The following is a 25371-nucleotide window of genomic DNA, read 5'->3' on the forward strand; positions in this document are numbered from 1 at the left end:
ATGTCCCCCAGTTTTAAATTCCTGTCTCTGCCACTGTACCTTTTTGGAGGACTTTCAAGGACTCTTAAATGGGGACTCTTAAATGAAATTCTGAATGTCAAGAAAAAACATTCATTTATGACACATTCTCCACTTAAACTTGTGTATATTTTCATATTTTGGAAAAAAGGAAGATATATGTGGTTGAAAAATAATAGGCCTCTTAAAGATGCACTCTAACAGATTGACTGTTTTGACAACTTTTTGTTTTTTTTGTAAAAGAACAAGAAAAATAAGATAAGTGACAAAAGATAAGATCACATTTTTCATAATTTTATGTTCGGAATCTGATGTTTTATAACAAAAAGACTTATACTTACGCTTTCAAAAAAATGTAATTTTGGGCAGTTTTGGGTACAATTGAGATATGTTCTACTGCGAACTTTCTTGTATGGCTGGATTGAAGCCATTGAAGTCAAATTCCGCTTAAAAATATGTCAAAAACTTCAATCTGTGAAGGTGTAGCTTTAAAGGTTTCTTACTGATAGCAATGTGATATGTTTGTTCTGTAAAGTTCAACTCAAACAATATAAAGCATAACAATAGAACTGTTGACAAAATCCATTGTAGTAATGATAATAATAAATTTTACTGTTTAGATCAATAAAACAGATTCATGGGCACAGGCTGATTTAGCAATTAAAAGGTCCTAGGCCCTAAAAGGCCTAAGGCCCACACACAGGGGCAACATTGGCACATTTAATCATATAGATATATATATAAACAGTTATAAGCATGTGTTAACAATGGGTATGGCTATTATGGATTTTTGAATACAATTACTTATTTTATATTAAATAGAATTTAAAGCATTTCATTGTTTTCATTCCTACAAATAATGTTATATTAAAGTATGAATATAATATAAACTTACTTTATATAGAATCATGTTATTGTTTTCATACAGATAATGTCATGGTACCATCAGCTAGCTTCACAAGTTGTCTTGCATGACGAAGTGTTTACCGGTACATATCATTGGTTTAAGCCCAGCACCTTTCTATACATATTCATTAGTATTACCTACCAGCCTCTTTGATAACAGAATAAGTTTGTATAGCTTTATAGCATTCACTCTGTAAACATGTAACATGCATACTATTATCTATATAGTCTTATCAAAATATTTAACATTATTGAATAAAGTGTCTTTAAAATACACCCATCACTAATAAACACAGTATACATGGGATCGCCAGCTGATGAGTACATCATGTGTCCAGTTGAGTGTAACTGGATATGGTACGATAGCATTTTTGATTTTGGTATAAAAAATTATTTCTAGAAATTAACTGTAACACTATTGTGCCATTTATGATTCTGTCTAGAAAAAAATAATATTCTGAACAGATCAATATTACATTTATGAATGCATGAATATAATTAAAACATGATATTATACAGAACTTCATTTTAATAAATGTTTCAACAAGTATATATTTGTTTGTAGTGTGTGCTTGTCATATGAAGATGATGAAAGTAAAAATGAAATACCTAAAATCTGACTATTAACCTTTTATTTTTCATATTTGTTATTGGTCTCAGATGAAGGTAAAACATACATTCTTACTACAAACAGGTTTTCATAAGAGTTAAGACTCAGTTGCCGATGATCTTTGACCTTAACTGCCCCCAAAACAATAGAGGACATCTACATACCACTGAAATTTTGATAGTCAAAGGTCCAACTGTATTCGAGTTATTATACGGAAAAGTTTTACTAAGACTATTAACAATGACCTTTGATCTAACTGAAACTTATCACAAACATATAAACCACTTGTACGGCTGTGTAATTAGCAACTAATATGTTTGAATTTGTCCAATGTGGACTAATTTAAATCCATAAATCAAGAATTAAGAAAAGTTTGAATAGGAAAGATATAATTAATCAAAGAGCTTCATAAGTCAATGTAAAGTCATGGCTGATATCAGTGGAACAATCAGATGAAATCATTTACCAAGTTTACTAAGCAAGTATAGGGAAAATCCGCTTAGTTAACTTATGATAACAGATAAGTTCTCAGATGAATTCTCACTTTTCGCTATGACATAGACTTGGTTCTAATCCATGGTTTCTATATCCTCGGCATTCTGCATCTTGCATGAGCTCATATTCAACTTCATTTAATATGATGGTAAATTACAAAATGTTATTTTTTAATACTGTGATTTATGACAGATAATTATTTTTACTCAATGTCCTTCAATCATATATATATATTAACATCATATCTATGTATTTGTGTAATTAATAGGAAAGTAATAAAAAAAAAACCTAATATATATCTCACTCAGGTTTATAAATATCATATTTATTTATTTGTGAAATTAATGTGAATGTAATATATATCTGCGTCTTATCTTATCTATTTTGTATATGATCCTTACTTTTGAGCATACATGACTGTCTAAATAATTGTTATTTATCTTCCTAGCTGTTATACATCTTTATTACATTACATCATGTCTAAAAAAAGTGACTAAAAAAGTACATATTTATTGTATCATGCATTGCCAACTTTAAACATACTTTATCTTAAAAAATCAGGTGGATTTTAGAATTTCGCTTTCGGTCTAGCCTTCGCCTAATTATTTGCATCTGAACCTTGTTCTGTGCGTCACTGCATGTGTGTGAATATATGTGTGTATATAAGTATCAATGTATCGTACGTTGTATTTCAAGTGTGATGTTCTTTGCTCTTTCTTTATTGGAGGAAAATAAATATCTATCTATCTGCAGCTGAGTTACATAAAGTTTGTGTAATTAAGGCAATTCAAGTGCCATAACGCTGAAGTGACTGCCCCTGAGGGTAGTCCACCTAAATGGCCGTCAATGAGTCTTTTGACGATTTTTTTAAACTATGGCAGACTCGTGACATCCATCATCACAAATTTGAAATAATCTCCATTATAAATTAAAATTTCTACAAAAATATTATTGCCTACTATTAAACACAAATATTTATGTCATTATGCCAAAAAACTGTTCAGATATCATAAAACACTTTTGGTACATGTGTTACGTGGGATGTTAAACAAGCACCAACAGATCCCTCCAGAGAAAAGCATACTCGACCTTGAAGGGGTCCACTGGTCTTTATATACAGTTTATTCTCAATCCATACAGAATCCAGGCTTGGCTAATTTGCATATTACCAACCAAGTAAACATATGTACTATGAACATACTTCCACTGTTACACTAATCCGCCACCAACAGCGGACCGTTACACTAATCCGCCGCCTACAGCGGACCGTTACACATGTGTCAATTGTTTATCAAGTATCCCGATATCTGTAAATCTGGGACAAATCTGACAGGTTGTGTACATGTATAAAAGGGTATTTGTGACCCAGAATATATTTATGTGAAAATAACAACTCTAATGACAAATTCAATTCAGTTTAGATCGCTGTCGGGTATATATTGAACAGTTTTGTCATTATTATTCCACATCATTGCATAATCATAATTACTATATATTTTTTCACCCGTTGTTAAATGTTTGAGAGTTGCGAGTTGTCGTGTTATGCACCGGTCAATTGTAACCAAGGCCCCCCAGGTCCGGGGTATACTGGGGATAGCTGGGGAAATGGACTGTGTCTTCCAGGTGGCCCCGCAGTGCCGGGTGAATGCAATGGTTTTGATTTGGCGCAAAAAATAGTAGGGAATGGGTCTTATCTAGGGTACCTGGGGTGCGGGGGCATTAGGTGGGGATTTTACCAGCAGTTTGTCCCCGCAAGGTAGAGATTTTGCCCAGGCTTGGTTGGACCGAAAGTCAGAGTCCCAGGGGGGGGGGGGGGGGGGGGGGGGGGGTTACAATTGACTGGTGCATTACAGGGATACATAAGAATTGTCAAATAAATAAAAAAAGTATCTCCGATTGCTCATTATTCTGAGGGTAACATGGGTTGTTGCTAAATATTCCAGAAATATTTTTCCCAAAGTCATGGTCCACCTAAATGGATGTCCTAAGACCTAGTCTTTTGACAATTTTTGGTACTATCATGGACCTATAAACCATGGACTGGCAACTGCCCCATATCGGTGAAACGATAAGAAATAATAATTTCCCCACAATCCTTAGCGCGCGCTCCGCAAATATCGGAAAATTCCGCCGAATCTCCAATCGGTGATTAACGGCGATCTTCGGTTATTTCCGCCAACTCTGCTAATAATGCCTTGTTCGTTATAGATTTAATTATAATTAATAACTGTGATTTTAATCAGATTCAATTTGACTATTATCAACTCAAATTAAAGTACCATGCATTTGAGTCAATTTTAATTAATGTTTTCCTAGGTATATATTCGGCCGATGTCGGACGTCTCGAAAATGACCACACGGTAAGATCTCGGAATGAAATCCCGCTGCACGCGTGAGTTTGAGGTTATCGCATTAACACAGATGAGAGTTGCCAATCCATGGTTTATAGGTCCATGGTACTATGAAGACTCGCGAGTCCACCATCACTGAACATTGGATCATATATATCCCAGTGCCATGGATCCTCTTAAAAAAAGGTTTCCTCTACAGGACTAAATGGAATACACTTGTGCAATTGGAACACCATTTTCCAACAGAATTGACAATCACGAAGCTTGACGTAAATGGCAAGAGTTGTTACCACATGGACAGTTGTGGCATTGCAAGGAAGACAACCAAATAATTTAAATGTATCCCTGACAATAGTGACATACATGATTGTGCCATTTGAAATTGTTGCTACACATACCTATCATAACTTTATTAAGTATCGATAATGGTGATTCGCAGGCCTGCGTTTACGATACGGACAATTTAAAGTTTGAAATTTAAGCGATTTCAAGGGCATAAACTCTGAAATAACTGGGGCGACATGGCTGGTTACAGCGATCTTGGCCGAGATATTCTGCCCATAGGTTGTCCAAATTTGGTGATGATCGCGGAAAAAATCTCGAGTTAACTCGATAGATCGTACTGTTTATATCAAAATACCGCCTTATATGGCACACACAGTAGCTCAAAAACAGGAGTTTATATTTTGACAATTCGCGCGCTTATGAATTCAGCAGACGCTTTCAGTTCTTTATCCGATTAAGAGCACTTCATAACCTTGATCATTCACGCACCTGCTTCCGGAACCGGAAACTCAGTGTTGCTATACAGGTAACTAACGGCGCTACTTTCATGTCTTAATTGCCAATTAACACCTTTGTAACCTAAATTATCACATAATTTGAGTAATTTGACTTTAAAAACTGAATCATGCTTGGCCGGAGGGGTGCTTTATCAAGTACAGTGAATGCGATCAAGAGAGACATTGAACAAATATGTCAAAGTGGAAACTATTATGTGACAGAAGAATTGGGCAATGAGTTCAACACTATTGCTAATGGACTGGACCACTTAAAACTAGATGGGAATTTAATAACATCATCTTCAGACTGGCAGAAAGGCTTTGATTCCGCCCAGATCACAGCACATGCACAGTGTAAGTATCTATTATTCCAATTAAAATCACACAGTATTGTCACATTCCAAAATGTTTATCTCCTGTTTATGCCAAATACTTTGCAGGGACATACACATTGCACTTTTTGTATAAAATAACACGGCTCTATTCCAAATATACGCATAGGAGTCAACTTTCCTGTGTGTAGTCCATTAGTGAAATCCCAGTACGACCCTTTAATACCGCTTTTGTGCTTGGCTCTGAAGGAGCTTCTGTAGGGTTTTAGCTTAAAAGTAATAACAGCTAGGGTGCTGGACCCTCAGTTTTCTGGAAGCATCTTTCTGGCCTATAGGACATGCAAGTGCAACCTTCTGCCGTCATGGAATTAAATGCTTAAGAATCATATACTTATTTTGCTTTGATTAAAACACAACGTTAAATGATTATAAATATATACAAACTTGACATATTTGGGAGTTGCATCCTAATTGCTTCAATTTAAAACCTTTCTTAGCATTTTCTGTAAAATTCATAATGTTCAAGCTCTTCACAGCTGTTAACAGTGTGCCCTTTACACCATGTACGGCTTTTGTAGCACCTGGCCTCTATTGAAAAACAGTATTACTTCAATAGTATTCAGTACATAAATCAGTAAACAAAATGTCCCTCATTTTTTTTCAGATGCTCAGAATGCGCTGGACACCCTGGCAGCCACATTGTATGACTACAAAAGTAAGATGGAAACAACCAGTGTTAGCAACTGCCAGGAGAATGAGATCAGGGAAAGACATCATTGGGCTCTGAACAATCTTAAAAATGCTGAGAAGGTCAGCATTTGCATGAGATTGTCTTTTCATTAATAATAAGCTTTATAAATGAATTTAAATTACTAGCTACAGTGCCAAAATTTGCTTATATTTTTTTACACCTTTATCTGTACATATATGTATATATATATATGTGTTTTGATCATTAAAATCAATGAGTTGGACATGATAATGCATTTAAATAAAAAATATATTGTATTTATTTTGTGCACTTTTAACATAAATCCACAACCTCTGACTGATACTGCCACCTATGCTTGGTTACTGTAGTTGAAAACAGAAACTACTTGAGAGTATAAAACTTGAAACAAGGTTTATGATTTTACTTGTTTTTTGTTCCAGGAGCTGAATACTTTCACCACTGGGGCTGCAGATAGAATCAAGCAGTTTGGTGACCACATTGGTGTAACTGACCGGTACACTGGTTACCGTAACAACCTGACCCGTGGAAGCCGAGAACCGTTCAAGCTGGGAACCAGCTGGGTGGACAAAAACACTCAGGGTGGTTACCTTCGCAGCAGTTTCCAAAGATCAAACAGTTAGTATCGGTTTATCAAGGGATGAACAGAAACAATATTATTGTTTTTATCATGCACTTGTAGCTGTTTGGTTTTGTATTCTGGTGTAAACATATTTTTTTCTGGGATGTCTGGTTGGTTGTGTAATGCTTATAGGCAATGAACAGCTTTTCTTGTAAAATCAGATCCAAGAAAGAGGACACAAACCTTATGTCATGAAATTGAATTTCAAAATAGATGTGAAATACTTTGATATCAGTTTTAGAGTAATGCTTCAGCTACATTGTAAAGGAGAATACCCTATGTTTAGCCTTTACCCTATGTTTCCTGATCATTGTCAATGGAAGGCTCACGTGTGAACAGTGAACGTTTTGGTGTCATCAGATTAAATTTTAGTTAGTCAGCATAACTGGTTGCAATATCCATTCTTTTAGCTTATGGCGGAGAAGCCCTTGGTCAGAAAGCATCCACCCAGCCTAGAACTGCCTCAGCTGTAAGGTTTGGGAATGTCCAGCCAGCTCGAGTCGAAAACAAAGGTACAAACACATGCCAGATATTCAAAAACATATTTTTTATCTGTTGGTTTTCATACCTATTTGTTGGTCATTGAGAGTACAGGACTGTTTAAAAGTTCCATCACTTAAAATCCCATAAGCTGCTCTATGAAAGTAATCAGATGAAAAGCCTTTTTGGAAATATTGATATACAGTTACAACTTACAAGTCATGATCTGCAGCAGGATTTGATCCAAGAACCTCTGGATTGCTTAAGAAGGTTATTACTGCAGGACCACTAAGACATTGATGTTAAACAGCTGATATGTAACACAATAAATACACATTCATGGTATCAAAAATTTTCATCAGTGCAGCAAAACTTGTCAACATTCAAGTCTGTTTTAGAGGTTAAGAGAACTAACTTTGTTGACACCTCGCATCAGGAAAATAAAAATGAACAAAATAGCTGAGGAGAGTATTGCTTTAATTTTCAGTACATCAATTAAGATATTATATTGAATCAACATGCAAAATTACTGAACAAATGGAAACATAAAAATGCACCCTCATATTGATTTAAACCTACCCTTTTACAATCGTGACTGTATTTCAGGATACCAGACAGTTGACAGCATTTTCCCGCGCAGTAACACAATGTTCCCAGAGGGTGCAGCAGACAGGAGTCAGGCGCTCGCGAACCTCAAGACTGCAAACACGCTCAATGCCTCTGCCTCCAACAGCCAGGCATTCCTTTCTCAACCTCGCGGACAGAAAAACATGTCAGTCCAGGAGCAGGCTGGAATCAACACAACATTCCCTGGAAGGACGGAGTACATGACTCGTTACAAGTCTCCACCAACTGATGTGCGCACCAGTCACTTTATAGTCAACCCGACTCCCAACTTTATGCTCCATGGAAGGCCCCTTGGTTTGACCTCCTATTCTCCAAGTTTCACTGAGTACCAGACCAGATATGAATGGCCCGACTCAAACAAAATTGTTAAACTACCATGGAGAAGGAATTAATACTGTTGAGTAATGTAGCATTACTTCATTAATTCTTTAGCAAATAAACATTAAGCATATTGTTAAGATAGAAGAAAATGAACAAAATAATGTTAAGCTTGATTTAGCAAAAAAAAATCGGCTAAATTCTCTCTTATTCTAAACTAATGTGATCTTATTTACACGTTGTTTTAAGAAATCAAGTTCCTTTGCACTAATACCTCTCAGGTTTTTAATGCCAAAGGAAATTTATATTATCTTTGTGTGTTTTTAAAGCATTACTTGCAAACTATATACATGTATAAATTATATTATATCAAACAAGAAGTGTTTTAAGTGTGAAGCTGTGATGTTTGGTTGTTGATTGCATTTCTGTGATACATACGGTACATGTTATTGTATTTTTTACAACTCAAAACTTTCTTCAAACTTATGCTATATTTATGAATGTTTAATTGCATAATATTTAACCGAGGTACTTATAAAGTTGTTGTTGGACAGTATTACATGTTAAGCATTACTTGTATTTAAAACATAATGCAGAGTAAATAGATTTATTTTTACACAAAAAATAATATTTCTGTTAAGCATAGCTAAAATTTTATGCATTTGATAGAATATATGTTTACAACTGTTATATTTGTTTATATTCAGTATTATGATAGATAATGTGTAAATTGCAACTGCAATATTTTTATAAACGTTTATATCTTTTATGTTTCAATCTTCAAGAGCATGCTTTTGTGACGTTTTGTAGTGTTATTCCTCATACATAGGCAGATAAAAAAGAATTGGTTTCGGTTTTCATTTTCCATTGACATTTGAAAAAAATAAATTTAGTAAATGGTAGTGTTCCTGATAATGTTTAAAATTGATGACATGGCAAATATTTCAGGTTTCAGTTCTTTTCTTATTTTGTTTTCGACTTTCCTAAATTTATAACAAAGGGCTGGATAGGGCTTGAAACAGGAAGTTACTTAACAAAAGTTTGTATAGTTTAACAATGTCTTACTTTAACCAAGCTGGGAACCATCCCACTGAACCTCTATTTAACATATAAATATGCACCTGTGTTTCAAATATGCACTAATTAACCTGCCCACATGTCGTCTCAAGATACATGTACAAATGTATTTTACATTCTGATTGTCTTTTACTTTGATTCATTACTTTTGAAAATAAATATAAAACCAACATAAAAAACGTTGTTTTATTTTACAAATATTTACAACATGTTCAAGCATTTAAAAATGAGTAGTCATTTATAGCTATAAGCTACCGTAGTTATACACGGGTCAATTTCCAATCAGACACAATTCTGTTACACAAAGGACCAGAATTTTCATTTCATATTATACGGCCAACAAGAACAATACCTTGACTATAACCTTGTTACCATTAAAATACTGAAAATGCATTAATGCATTTTTCCACTTTTCAAAGAGAATAACAAAACCCTATGTTATAACTGAATTGACTACGAAGTACAGTGTTATATGCACTTATAAAACTTTCACCAGTTAATTGAGTCATCATTATATTTCACAATTAGGTATGATTTCATTCAGAATGCACTGGCTCAAGTCCATCCCATCTCTTTACATATGTATATCCCCTCTCTCCAACTGACTTAAAGTAGTTATGAAGATACTACACTGCAGTTCCTCTTTCCAAGTTCTGTTTAATATCTGCAGTATATGTCCCATAGAATCGTTCCAGTTTCTTGTTAAACTTGTTGTTCCTCTCGTTGATGTAGTCAATGTCCGCGTCTTCATCGTGTGTCCTCCTCCTGCTGTACTTGGCACGCTTGGCAATCCTGAAAAATAAAAAGTTTCAATTTTAAGTTTTTATGATATCGCTTCAGTACTCAAGCTATGTTTGTAAGTTTAGGGGCCATAGGTTACAAGAGCACCAAGGAATGAACCCCAAAGTAGTCTGTTTTCAGTTGGAAAGGGGCATTAATTGCCAATAATTATGCCAGAGTTAATGGTCCTGCTACATATGTGTATATAATCACTGGCCACATTTTCACCAAGTATTTGTATATTTCAAACAGTTCTTGGGACAATGACACCAATCACAATACATTGTCTTCGAAAACCAAAAAAGCACAAAATGCACACTATGCATGAAAATTGCCATGTAGTGCTTTGATGCTCCTGGCAACTGTAACAAAATTTCAAATCAATCAGAAAAGACATAATTAATATAAAATAATGTGCGTGATAGAAGCCAATTTTGTATGGCACACAGGGTAAAATGCAATATTGACTTTTTTACCTGATTCCCCTAAGGATACTTATGAAGACTGAATCAATCCAATAAATTGGTACTAAGAAATGTGCATAACCCAGGCCTGCTGATGGTGATGACAAATGTTATTGGAAAATAAGAGTTTAAAGACAACATTTTTAGATACATACTGTTTTTCAAGGTCATCTACCATGCGATCCACTGCCTCCTTAGAGTCCTTGTGTTGGGTGAGCCCCATGGTGTCCTTACTGGCGTAGAATGCATCACCACTGCAACGGAACAAAGGTGTTTATACCAATTTATTGTATCAGCCAACAGACCAAGAAAATCATTGTTTCAGATTTTGCTGTCCAATAAAATTAGAATAATGGTAGGTATGGCTGGATTGATCAGGTCAGAATGGTTCAACATCATTCATGATTGTCACATTCCAGACATTTGATCTGGATTATTGCAATCTAGAAGGGAGAGGGGGGGGGGGGTAAAAGAGCCCTGTGTAAGTAATTTCTGATATTTTGCTTTAATGCGAAAATTGCCCAAACATATGAGGGGAAGAAACTGATGCGAGAAAATTAGTTGAATACCATATGATCCCATTAAGCTCTAGGCTGGTTACCCAACTACCATGTTTACCACATTTGCATGTAGATTGGAACCTTTGGGTGTACAATACTATATAATATATACATTTTAAAAATAAGTTTGTGTCTGAAATATTATGTCTGAATTTAAGGTGTGTTGCTTTTGTTAAATTGTGGGAGGGGGGGTGCATACAACGTGCGTCATTTTTCATGTCAACAATTATGTTCATTTCGAATACATCAAGGTGCTGAAAAGGTAAAAACTATTAAAACACATCCCCAATGGAAGTTTTCTTAAATCAAGTCCAGTGAAAAAAAACAACACCAAATATGTTGTTTATTGGAATTTGTGTACTCCTTATTTTATTTAAATTAATTGTGGTTGGTGGGATCAGAGAAAAACTCCTCATTATAGGTGGTAGGGGTTTAGAGGAAAATCATAAATGTGAATAGTGGGGTAACAAAAAATAAAATAAATATTGGTATTGGAGCAAGCGCAAAATTTTAACATATGGGTGTTGTTGTTTTTTCAAAAAGTGCCTTCCGACTCCCTGTTACAATTAATTCTGGAACTGCCCTAAAAATTCCAACTGTTAATCCCACTTACAGTTTTTCCTTCTGCCTGGCCACCTCCTGCATGTCCGGCTTCATGTTCTTTGTGTTGCGCTGGTACTGCCGGTGCGTTGCTGACTCAAAGTCTGCAATTTATAAGGTGTTTTTTTTTTCTTACCTTAAGTGCTAAACACACATGCAAGCACACTGTAAAAAGGGAATGAAATCCTGCCATTACATTAAGTGTTATATGACCTGCTAGATTTAATGACATGTCAACAAAAATCATGCATTTTTTCTTCAGATTATAGAAAGATGTTAATCCTAACAACATTACTCCTAACAACAATCGACCATGATATAATTATGAATTTTAGCGTGCTAAAAATGTCAGCAAACCTTGAATGGCTTATAAGATTGAATTTCCCTTACATGCAAGTAAAGGAACAGATGTTTACAATTCCATCAAACCATCTTTAAACTTAAACCTTACATGAAGGAGAGAGAAACCCATAACAATGATATAATAAATAACTATTGTTATGTATATCATTAATATTGAGTTGTATGTATTACAGCAAGTAGTAAAACCTACACATATACATAAATCTACACATATAAATAAATCTACACATATACATAAACATTTAGTTACATTCGCCTAGTCCTTTTTATAGATAAAACATGACGTTCATATTATAAACAGGCACAGAGCTACATATATGATGTTATTGTTTATTTCAATAATGCACTCAGATTGGATTAGCACAATGACATTTAACCAATGATATAAGACGTTACAAAAATTAACTAGTCTTACAAATATTATAATGTTGTCAGTTTGATTTATTTAAGAACAAATACCCAATTGCAAAAGATACTGCTAGTGTTTTATTGCAATGAATTTTATTTTGAATGTAAATAAACGTAATGATCGCATTTTTTCTAAAGCACTTCATGGAGTTTGCTCACATGGCCTAATATTTACACCTCAACTTCCATTCCTTAAATGAACTGCCTTTTGGCAATTGCGTTTATCAATCGATGAACACAACACCTGTTTATGTTCGGATCGCAATTGATCGCATAACAATATACATGAAAACTATTGATCTTGTTTGTATTGTGTCAGCAGGTCCCGTAAAGTGTTAATTTATTATATTTTAAACGTATTGTTGCCAAAAGTGTTTGAATTTTACGTTTTAAAGTGATTTCAAGTGGTAGATCTTTTCCCACGTTATTGTGACATCATTTGAAAAAATGTTTCTGGTTGCATTAGGGTCATTCTATTTACAGAATGGGTCAGAAGGATTACTGAAAGGTTTTCTTAAATGAAATGAAGTATTTCCACACACTTTTACCAGCCCAATTGCGTTCATACCACGATAATGACATCACTCCCGCAATTCATTCCTTAATTGAGTTCAAACAACATAAAGGCATGAAAGAAAATGTGATTAATCCTTCAATGATTCAAGGCCCACCTGAGAATCCAGGGTCAGGGTTTTTCTTCTTTTTCTTTCTTTCCCACTTGTCAGCATCTTCTGAGGTGATTTCCAGCAACTTTACACGGTCATAGTCCTCACCCTTTGCCTGGGCCTCCTACATAATAAAACACAAAAGTTAGTATTATGACAAAAAATGCTTTTCTAGCTCGGATGTCATTGACCAGGCAGCTGAAGGGCTGAAATCATTTCGACGATGGAAGTCAAAGAGGGTGAAACACCATTTCTCAGAAACAAAACTGATTTTTTTAGGCCATTTTGAGGGCTCTCCTGACAAATTTGAAGATAACTGGAGTGTCAATACTAACACCAAATAAAAACACAACCAAAGGCAACCAGTTAAAAAAAATTCAAGTTAAAAAAGGAGAAGATCCCTGGAGCTATTAGATCCACAGAAATCCTTGAACCTGCGAACAAATCACATCCATGTTACTGAGATAAGACTGTAAACTGTAAGTTTATTCACTCATTAAACTTTTAAACATTATCAATGAGAAAATATAACATTATTTAACCCTCATTACACTTCAAGTGTTATTTGTGTGATTTATGACTTTCAAACTTGATGATCTGGTAACCTTTCGTTTGGCTTCCTCCTTTTCCTCCCATTCCACAAACTTGCGTTTCTGTTCAAAGTTGGCCGGAAGTTTCTTCCTGCGGTCCTCCTCGACAACCTCTGAGTGATTCATCTTACGAGCCTCATTCTAGCAAATATATTAAGAAATTGTTCGGTGAGTACCAATAAGGACATGAAAGTACTTATTCAATAATTTTATTCGGACAATGATAGTTCATAACGATAATAATTTCATCTCTACCTGAAGCATCCGGTCAAACTGACAATGATATATACATTAGTAGGCTTAAAATACAGATTTCTTTTAGAAATTTACATAGAGTGACAAGGTAGGTGTATGCAAACATTTGGGCTCTTTCATTTGAATACAGACATGCGTAATTTTGATGAGTTCACTTTCATATAGCTTTATCTTTATTAAACAGAGTCCAGCTAAAATCTTCATTTTCCTACCATTTTTAGTTCCAGATTTTTGAATCTATCCAGCCTGCTCTTCGTTTTGTCCATGCCACTGGAGCCTGGGGCACAGGTGTCTGATGACTGTAAGATAAAATGATAAAAATCCATATTCATTCATGAACAATACCCATGATTAATAATAAAAGTTAAGCTATCAGCTGTCAATTGATAGAAAAAGTTTTTGTTGAGCTATACATAATATAAATATATACAGTATACATAAATAACACATCATCGACAGTTGTAACGCCACATGTCAGGTTTCTTGTTTACTTACATTTGAGTAAAGAAGAAACCTGACATGTGACATAGTCCATAATCATGATCATGCTTAATTCCTGACAATGCTTTTATAACCACACACCAAATAAATAAATAACTTAACCAAAATCAAATATTAAAGTCCCATTATGTTTTAGTGATGTCACGGACCTATAAACCATATGTCTGTGGTGATGTAAAAAAAAATTGTATGTACATGTATATATATCCAAATGGCTTCTCTTAAAGTTAATCTTTTTGATCTTTTTCACACCCAGAATGATAAAAAAATGCAATTACAAAATGCAAAAAAAACGAAAGTATAATCTTAGTGAAATCTAAATTTAGCTCACACAACGTCATAACGAAATTTGCATATCCCATAACTGTTCCAATACCTAATCGATTTGAAGAACTAACTCAAAAGTTTTTGGTTTAGAAAGTCTTCCCAGACCCAGTAATTCATCTGAAACACTAATATTTTATCATTGATGCTTTACCCTGCCTCGCTAGAATTTAGTAAATCAGTGGACCAGTTTGGAATTTCGTTGGTATTTCCCATGCAGCTCTTTTTAATATGTAGTAAATTTTTGTGTGGATCTCTGGAATTTTTATTCTTGAGTTTTTATTTATAGAAACCATGTGATAGTAAGTGTTTTTTTCAGCCTTCTTAACAATAAATCGCCATCGCACACAATTCTAAATAACACACTTAAAGAAACCAGTGACTTAGTGATTTGGCTGTTGACATAATCTGCTTAATAAAGTTAATTCAGTTATGATTTAGTGTGAATGTCAGGCGAAACTCTAAGATAAGTGTGTGTATACTGTACATATGTCATACGAACATAAACAGCAAAATGAATTATTCATTTTGACACAAAATAGGCCCGAAATATTTTTCCACTTAAAGGCACTTGATAAAATTTCGATTATTATGTTACTTGGAAAAGTATTTTTCTTTCCAAGTAATCCAACATCTAAAAATGTATTTATTTAACAATATATAATAGTAACAATTAATTAAATTGCAAAAGACTCATATAAATTAAGAAATAAGGTGACAAATATATTTGTTTACTTACAGTCGACGCCATTTTATTTCAAGATGGCCGCGCCCATGGACGAAGGAAAATGTCGACAGCTGTTACGCGATGTTCACAATGGTCTGGTAGAAATAGGCGAAGATATTCATACAGTCAGAGGAAGTTATGAATATTCCCACTATCTTTGTGATGGTTTAGATGACAGGGTCAGTAGTTTTCAAAGAAAGTCTGAAAGTTGAAAAATAAATATTGTAAACGGTGCAAATTGTATCTTCTCCCAGACAAAAAGTCCTAACAAATCTATAAATTACAGTACACTATAAATTAATTGACCTATTCATTTAAATGCAAACAGGAAACACTTAAGATTTAAAAAACAACACATTTCTACTGATTCACGTTTAAGACAATCATACATTTCTTTCAAAATTCAGTTCAAACCGAACCACAGGTGCTTGGAAAGTTTGTTCTATATGGGCTATATTCTATAATAAGATATCTAATTATAGTATATAGCCCATATAGAACATTAAAAAAAGTTTGTGTCAAGCACCTGTGGTTCAAACCCAATTAGAAAGCTACCACGTTTCTCCTGAGAAAATTCTCACTTTGAACTTTATGCACCAGTCAATTGTAACCACAGCCCCACCAGGTCCGGGGAATGGCGGGGACTTTGATTTTTGGTCCAGTCAAGCCCCGGTATAATGTGGGGATAAACTGCTGGTAAAATCCCAGCCAAATGTTATCACTGTTAATTTTTCAAAGAATCTATGTTGCATATTGGCAAAGTTCTAGTATAGCAGAAAATATTTAATCTCTGAGATATCTATGATATTTTTCTCTATGAGTGCATATATATTTGACTGATTATAAAGTATAACTATAACTTAGGTGCATCACTCCAATTTTTTACAAAATATCAATTTGAAGTAGCATTCTCAATTTTAAAAATAGAGATGGAATCCTGGGCCACATCCTGGTACTTAGCATATAGTGAAAAACGTACCTATATTACATTTGTCCAGATATTAATTTTAGTCACTATTAATCAATTGAAAATTGTAATAGGACAGACAATTAATACATTTCTTGTTATGCCCCCCTTCGAAGAAGAGGGGTATATTGCTTTGCACAGTTTGTAGGCATGTCGGTATGTCGGTCGGTCGGTCCGTCGGTAGACCAAAGCTTGTCTGAGTGATAACTGAACAATTCCTGGACGTATGGTCATCAAACTTCACATGAAGGTTGGGCCTGACCAGTAGATGACCCCTATTGATTTTGGGGGTCATCGGGTCAAAGGTCAAGGTCACAGTGACCTTTAATGGTAAGATAATTTTAAAGCTTGTCCGAGTGATAACTCAACAATGCCTGCACCCATGGCCCTCAAACTTGACATGGAGGTTGGGCCTGACCAGTAGATGACCACTATTGTTTTTGGGGGTCATCAGGCCAAAGGTCAAGGTCACAGTGACCTTGAATGGTAAAAGGTTGTCCGAGTGATAATGTGACAATGCCTGCACCCATGGCCCTCAAACTTGACTTGGAGGTTGGGCCTGACCAGTAGCTGACCCCTATTGTTTTTTGGGCTCAATGGGTCAAAGGTCAAGGTCACAAAGACCTTGAATGGTAAAAGGTTGTTCGAGTGATAACTCAACAATGCCTGCACCCATGGCCCTCAAACTTGACTTGGAGGTTGGGCCTGACCAGTAGATGACCCCTATTGTTTTTGGGGGTCATTGGCCAAAGGTCAAGGTCACAGTGACCTTGAATGGTAAAAGGTTGTCCGATTGATAACTCAACAATGCCTGCACTCATGGCCCTCAAACTTGACTTGGAGAATTGGCCTGACCAGGAGATGACCCCTATGGTTTTTGGGGGTCATCTGGCCAAAGGTCAAGGTCACAGTGACCTGGAATGATAAAAGGTTGTTCGAGTGATAACTTGACAATGCCTGCACCCATGGCCCTCAAACTTGGCTTGGAGGTTGGGCCTGGCCAGAAGATGGTCCCTATTGATTTAAGGGGTCATTGGGCCAAAGGTCAAGGTCACAGTGACCTGGAATGGTAAAAGGTTATCCGAGTGATAACTTGACAATGGCTGCACCCATGGCCCTCAAACTTGATATGGAGGTTGAGTCTGGCCAGGAGATTGTCCCTATTAATTTTAGGGGTCATTGGGCCAAAGGTCAAGGTCACAGTGACCTTGAATGATAAAAGGTTGTCCAAGTGATAACTCAACAATGCCTGCACCCATGGCCCTCAAACTTGACATGGAGGTTGGGCCTGATCAGTAGATGACCCCTATTGATTTTAGGGGTCAAAGGTCAAGGTCACAGTGACCTTGAAAGCAAACTCGACAATTCTTGGACCTATAGTCATCAAACTTGACATGGAGGTTGGGCCTGACCAGTAGATGACCCCTATTGATTTTAGGGGTCAAAGGTCAAGGTCACAGTGACCTTGAAAGCAAACTCGACAATTCTTGGACCTATGGTCATCAAACTTGACATGAAGGTTTGGCCTGCCCAGTAGATGACCCTTATCGACTTTGGGGGTCATCAGGCCATGGTCAATGTCACAGTAACCTTTAACGCAAAAAAGTTAACAAATCTCCCCCCACTGATATCTCAACAATGCCTGAACCTATGATCATTAAATTTGACATGGATGTTAAGCCTGACCAGTAAATCACCCTTATTGATTTTAGGATTCATAGAGCCAAAGGTCAAGGTCACAGTAATCTTGAATGGTAAAAGGTTGTCTGAGTTGTCACAGTGACCTTGAACGAAAAAAACTTGTCTTGTGATAACTTGACAATGCCTGCACCCATGGCCCTCAAACTTGACATTTAGGTTTCTGGTGACCAGCTGATGACTCTGGATTTTGAGTTCATAGAGTCAAAGGTCATGACGGTCATAACACACTTTATCCTCACACTTTAATGGTCATAATCTTCATTCAATTGTCCATATAATCCTGACAACATGGCGCTCAGGGGGGGGGGGCATAATGTTTGACAAACATCTCTTGTTATCAATGAGTCCCTAAAACTATTTTGTCCCACCATTTGTTTCATTCATGTAGCGTGCCTGGGTAAGACACAACCAGGTAAGCTTATTCGGTTTAAGGATTCCAGCCCGATACTAAGCACATTTTTCCTCTCAGATTTACTTATATTCAAAGTTAAAGTCCAAAGGGCCTACATCAACATGAAACTTTGATGTGGGGAGGAGTGTAGTGTGTGTGGGTTAGAACAAACGGCCTGTTATCTCAGTCGGTCAGGTGCCATGGTAGTGTTTTAGTGGTATTGCTTTTGAGCCCCATAGCAGGTAGACATTTCCTAGACTTACTTTAATCAGTGGAAAGGTAAAATATCATAAAAAAAGTATTATTCTATTCTCAGGGCTGGGGCTGTGGATATCGGACCTTACAATCCTTATGTTCCTGGGTCAGACATCAGATGGTTTTATCAGACAAAACACCTGCAGATGTTCCCTCAATACCTAAAATACAGGAGGCGTTGGTCACAATGGAGGACAAACCATCTTCATTTAAAGGGTCTTGTGAATGGATTGGCTCTTTTGAAGTCTGCCTGTGTCTTGATAACTTTTATGATGTAAGTTCCCAACCAATTCATGAAGCGTGTTTTTTTTTTAATCACTGACTCTATTAATCCAAGTTGTTCTGATTCATCAAATCTAAATTTGTTTGTTAGATAACCATTGACTTTATAATAACAATTACACAAGTATATCATAACAATTACAAAAGTATATCAAATGATTCTTTGTTTTTTGAGACATATGATCATATCTCAAGTGATTTTGTTTTTACTAGGGATGCAAACAAATGGCAAAATTGATATTCGAATATTTGGTAATTCTTTCGCTTGAATATTCGAATATTCGATTACAGAAATAAGTATTTTGGAAGATGTAGTAAACTACTATTATTATTCGCTAAAGTAATAGCCGGGGTATTTTAACCCTATTTTGTCGTAGCCAGTATGCCCGACGGACCCTGATTTTCCCCAAATGAGACTTTGAAATTCTTGATTTTCAGGAAGAAAAAAACAATACATTATAAGCAGACAAACAACAAATCAAATAATTTAATTCCGCTGCCTTTTGTAAACAATGTGAAATAGATGGATTCCTAGTCAAACAGTGTTTTGCGCCAATGGAGGGTCTTTCCATAGGATGATCAGCCTCTTTCTGAGATTGACCTCTAAATTGACTAAATATAACTATGGAAACCCCAAACCAATTCGGTTCTAGTAAAATAGTAAAATGAAAACATAAGTGGATTGGACTCGGCTAGTGTAAAACAATAGAGGAAATATATCCTAAAATCCATTTCAAAGCATGAAAATTGTATTGAAACATTGAAACAGTTTAAATCACATATATGCAACAATATTATTGTAGCACATGGCATTCATATCATCACCTCGATTTGGCTATGTTGCACAGTATTTGCAGCTAAGACAACACATTGGTGCTACAACCGATCCCTAGCTAGTTATTGGGGGTGTGTAAGCTTATTTATACTCGCACTCGGGCCTTGCCTATTCGGCGAGTGCGCCGTTAAGAGTGTTAGTCATTTATAGTTTTTGGAGCATAGTGCACAGACAGAATGTAACCCTGGTTAGAGCTACCCTGGTTCTTTAACGTGCACCAGTGTATAGCACTGTCACACGGGACCCCCATTTAACGTCCCTCCCGGAAGACAATTAGTATTTTTTTAGTGATGTGACGGGGGATCGAACCTGCGATCCCTGGATTGAAAGTCAAGTGTGTTAACCACAAGACCGCAGATCCGCCACTAGTTATTGTAAAAGTAGGGGGACTTTTTATAGTACCCGCCGATATGTCCCTAAATGATACATGACGTGTGTCTAGTCATCACATTCACACCTCTGGCATTAGGGGCCAATCGTTGTAAAAACAAGACAAACATACTTTATAAACAACATCAGTGTTGTAGGCAAAATGTGTTTTATTCCCTTTAATATTGATTTTTTTTTCAAATATTTCGAATACCAATTTTGACATTCAAATACCAAACGTTTGATCGAATATTCGAATATTCGTTTGCATCCTTAGTTTTTACACACACAGGGTTATTTTATACTTGTCTTAAGGTTGACAATGGTGGTGACCTTTGACCTACTGACTATTAAAACAATAATGGTCATCTGCTTGTATAGTACAACCTATTAATGCATTTGGTCCTACCACAAATATTTATGGTCTTACATCAAATGGTTTCTGTGTTGTTATGCTAAATTGATTTTCCAAACAGCATTAACTGTCACTTTTGACCTAATGAGTTATGACCCTAAAACAAGGGGTTAACAATTGCTCATCTACAACTTACTACTGAAGTTTCATGGTGCATTCTTCACTGTTTTCTTGTTATTGTGGGTACAACGTTTCTTAAACACCACCACTGGCTGTAACCATGGCTTTTTGCCTACTGTTCCCACAACAGGGGTCAGTATATCCTAGCACTTGCACAGCACTGTTGAGGTCAAATAAAGACAGACTGACCGACCAACTGACATTTGCAAGCCTATATGCCGGGCATAAAAATATTACAAGTGATTTAGTAAAAATATTCTTGTTGCCTTGATCACCAATTAGCTTACTGAAGAATTAGTTTCTGACATTTAACTTTCAGGTTCCATGCAAGATTATTCACATCAGCTCAGGATCTGAGTTACCAAACCATCTTGATGAAATAATAGAGCATATCAACACATATGGCTCCCCAATCATGATGGGTATGTATATGTTTTACATGTTTATTTACTAAAATATGTTATGTTCTTAATATTAAAATAAACACAGCTATAATGTATGGCAATTTAGTGAAAGCTACTCAGCTGTTTGCATGGGAGAGGAGCGTAACTGATGTTGGTATAACTCGTGGCCCAATCCCTTTGCATGTTTGATAACTAATTATTTGTCTCAAATTCTTTGTATACCTGTTTATGTTGTATTGATTGTTACACTGTATTTACATTCATGCAATAAACTATTATTTAAAAAAAGCTGTATTTATTTATTGTTTGTATTTTTTTTTGTAACTTTTCCATTGACATCCTCATTGTTCAAGTAGTGCAGTATTTATTGTACAATAAGTTAAGTTTTGTGATCAATATTAGTACAAGCCTGCAAGCCCTAAGCAAGGATAGGCTTGTAAATCAATCTAGGGTTTTGTTATATGTTCATATAATCAGGCCTGTGGGTTATAATTTCATTTATAACATATAGAATTTGGGCTTTACTTCCATGAATGTCATTTGATTTGTTTGACTATCAATATCCGTACACTTGTTAAACTATGATTTGCCTTCTTGCAGGTGGTGAAAGTGACAGTTCTTCTAAAGGTGTGGTAGGTGCATGCACCAGTCCAGCAGCTCTGCTTATTGTGGTGAGATTAAATTTAAAACAGATCTGTTTAGACAGGGACTGGGTAGAAATTTGGAATGTGTTCAGGGGGCGGTTTCAATAAAGATGGTACTAGTAGTCAATTTAAATCGTAAATTTAGATTTTCTTAGTGTCATAGTTATTTTTGTAATATTTGTGTGGACTGAAATTTTAATATGTAAAATGAACAAGGATATAAAGAAAATTAATTGTTGCTATTTGGGATGACTAAAATCATTGAAACAGGCCTCTGGATGGTACCAATTACCATCAAAGAAGTGTCATAAATGAATCTACTTCTTCTGGGATGAATATCATTAGTATTTTACAATGAAGTAAAATAAATCAAGAAGTCACTTTCCATGACTTTTGTATAATTTTATGTTTGTAAATGGAATAAAATCATATACTTTTGTATGCTTATTTAGCTTTTTGATATTTTGCAACAGAATAAACTATAATCACCTTTACAGGATCCCCACTATGTCGGCCCCACAGTATCGAAGGAAGAACTCCAGGCTAATGGCTGGGTGCAGTGGAAAACCATGGATCACTTCATGCACCATACTTTCTACAACCTCTGTCTTCCAAGGCTTGTCTTAGGGTCAAAAACCTGATAGGGCAAGTGGGTCTCAAACTTGTTTGTCCAATGGTTAAGGTGACATTAGGTCTGATGGAAAACTGTGGACCACTTCATACACCACACTTCCTACAACCTTTGTTTCTGGATGCAGTGGAATCCTATGGTAGACTCTACACTGAACACTCCTCTACCTACAAAGGCATGTAACCTGGTTGATTTCAACAAGCCACAAGGTGTGTCTAGCACTCAAAAAGCCACCAGGAGTGTTCAACATTTTAAAGCCACGGAGTGTGTCTGACACTCAACAATCCATTGGGTTTTATTATCCGTCACTCTACCAGCCACTGGGTGTGTCTGACACTCAACAATCCATTGGGTTTTATCATCCGTCACTCTACCAGCCACTGGGTGTGTTTGACACTCAACAATCCATTGGGTTTTATTATCCGTCACTCTACCAGCCACTGGGTGTGTCTGACACTCAACAATCCATTGGGTTTTATTATCCGTCACTCTACCATTCACTGGGTGTGTCTGACACTCAACAATCCATTGGGTTTTATTATCCGTCACTCTACCAGCCACTGGGTGTGTCTGACACTCAACAATCCATTGGGTTTTATCATCCGTCACTCTACCAGCCACTGGGTGTGTTTGACACTCAACAATCCATTGGGTTTTATCATCCGTCACTCTACCAGCCACTTGGTGTGTCTGACACTCAACAATCCATTGGGTTTTATTATCCGTCACTCTACCAGCCACTGGGTGTGTTTGACACTCAACAATCCATTGTGTTTTATTATCCGTCACTCTACCAGCCACTGGGTGTGTTTGACACTCAACAATCCATTGGATTTTATCATCCGTCACTCTACCAGCCACTGGGTGTGTTTGACACTCAACAATCCATTGGATTTTATCATCCGTCACTCTACCAGCCACTGGGTGTGTCTGACATTCAATAATCCATTGGGTTTTATCATCCGTCACTCTACCAGCCACTGGGTGTGTCTGACATTCAATAATCCATTGGGTTTTATCATCCGTCACTCTACCAGCCACTGGGTGTGTTTGACACTCAACAATCCATTGGGTTTTATCATCCGTCACTCTACCAGCCACTGGGTGTGTCTGACACTCAACAATCCATTGGTTTTTATCATCCGTCACTCTACCAGCCACTGGGTGTGTCTGACATTCAACAATCCATTGGATTTTATCATCCGTCACTCTACCAGCCACTGGGTGTGTCTGACATTCAATAATCCTTTGGGTTTTATCATCCGTCACTCTACCAGCCACTGGGTGTGTCTGACACTCAATAATCCATTGGGTTTTATCATCCGTCACTCTACCAGCCACTGGGTGTGTTTGACATTCAACAATCCATTGAGTTTTATCATCCGTCACTCTACCAGCCACTGGGTGTGTCTGACACTCAACAATCCATTGGGTTTTATCATCCGTCACTCTACCAGCCACTGGGTGTGTCTGACACTCAACAATCCATTGGGTTTTATCATCCGTCACTCTACCAGCCACTGGGTGTGTTTGACACTTGACAATCCACTGGGTGTGTTGCCACTTGATGTGCTTGATACTGTTCAAGCCACTCCGTGTGTCTGAAACTTGGAAAAGCCACTGGGTGTCTGAAACTTGACAAGCCACTCAGTGTCTGAAATTCGACCAGCCGCTTAATGAATGGGAAGCTCAAGAAGCCACTCAATCAACTAGCCACTCAATGTCTCCAACAGTCAACAAGCCACTCAGGGTCTTAAGACGGGTGTTTGAAACTCGGCAAGCCCATGGGTGGGCTGAAACTTAACAAGCTTTGGATTGTTTTACCAACAGATGGGTAATGACAGTTGCATCTCCATGATTACATACATGTGGCATGTGAAGGGTGTGGACTTGTGTGGTACCAGTTTAAGTCCTTGGGATTAGAGCTCATGTAAGACTCATCTTTTAACTGATATGATGGTAGCAGGCAACATTTGTGTTTCAATGTAGGTATGTAATAAAGACACTTAAAGTTTCACTACATTTATTGTACAAGTGTATTACATGTGAGTACAACAATGGTCTGAATCATACTGCCTATCTGATACGTCTAGGGGTTCTAACTTGGTGCCTTAGCAGGGCGACTAATGATTTACATATAGAGGACGAAGCTTTCATGCTTACAACATTACATCCCAACTTGCCTCAGATTTAAACTTTCAACACCTGCCAAAGATTAGTTTAATATTAAAACATTATAAATCATAAATCATTAAACTTAAACCACTTGATAGTCAATTCATTAGGAGAGTAGTGAATGTTCTGGCTGTTTACGAAATGTGGCTTTATGGCCAGTATCAGATAGGCTAATGTCCAACAGTGTCAGATTTATGGCAGTGGCGAGCATTAATTGCTTGATTTACCACAAAGTTTTTGAAAACAAATTGTCTGTTTGTAATTACACTGGTCGTTTTTGATGATAAATATCATGTCTTTGGGAGGATTGTAAATTCCAAAGAATTTCAAGTACGGTAAGTCATTTTTCGATAGAAAGTTGAGTCTGTTCAATAAATTTAGACTGTTCACTAGAATCGGTATATAGATTATCTGGTCATCTTTTTTCCCCTTTTTTATAAGATAAGAGTTACACTGTTACATATTAAGAGATTTGCATTAGCATCAAAATGTCATGAATTAAAATGATATGTACACAAGTATAAACATAGTAAATGAATATTCCATTTCTTAAACATAAAAAGAATGTGCAAACATATTGGTAAATAAATCCAAATC

At 36.3% G+C, this 25371-nt stretch overlaps 3 protein-coding genes across 3 annotated transcripts; 2 read left to right on the forward strand and 1 right to left on the reverse strand.

Annotated features, from left to right (window-relative positions):
- The first annotated feature begins 5173 nt into the window (after positions 1 to 5173).
- LOC128238159 (uncharacterized) lies at positions 5174 to 9521 on the forward strand. The gene is made up of 5 exons (XM_052953763.1): positions 5174 to 5516; positions 6159 to 6304; positions 6647 to 6842; positions 7257 to 7358; positions 7933 to 9521. Exons 1-5 carry the CDS (start codon positions 5291 to 5293, stop codon positions 8343 to 8345), a joined length of 1083 nt encoding a protein of 360 aa, XP_052809723.1. The 5' UTR covers positions 5174 to 5290; the 3' UTR covers positions 8346 to 9521.
- Positions 9521 to 15755, reverse strand: LOC128238160 (pre-mRNA-splicing factor syf2-like). Its single transcript, XM_052953764.1, has 7 exons — positions 15598 to 15755; positions 14246 to 14332; positions 13794 to 13919; positions 13195 to 13312; positions 11766 to 11856; positions 10748 to 10846; positions 9521 to 10140 (listed from the first exon to the last, which is right to left on the reverse strand). The coding sequence occupies exons 1-7, from the start codon at positions 15607 to 15609 to the stop codon at positions 9975 to 9977; spliced, it is 699 nt and encodes a 232-aa protein (XP_052809724.1). The 5' UTR covers positions 15610 to 15755; the 3' UTR covers positions 9521 to 9974.
- Positions 15604 to 24616, forward strand: LOC128238161 (ufm1-specific protease 1-like). Its single transcript, XM_052953766.1, has 5 exons — positions 15604 to 15764; positions 18961 to 19173; positions 21240 to 21342; positions 21925 to 21995; positions 22466 to 24616. Exons 1-5 carry the CDS (start codon positions 15621 to 15623, stop codon positions 22607 to 22609), a joined length of 675 nt encoding a protein of 224 aa, XP_052809726.1. The 5' UTR covers positions 15604 to 15620; the 3' UTR covers positions 22610 to 24616.
- Positions 24617 to 25371: the final 755 nt, after the last annotated feature.

This window comes from Mya arenaria, chromosome 6 (genome assembly GCF_026914265.1).
Source record: "Mya arenaria isolate MELC-2E11 chromosome 6, ASM2691426v1".
Classification (NCBI taxonomy): Eukaryota; Metazoa; Mollusca; class Bivalvia; order Myida; family Myidae; genus Mya; species Mya arenaria.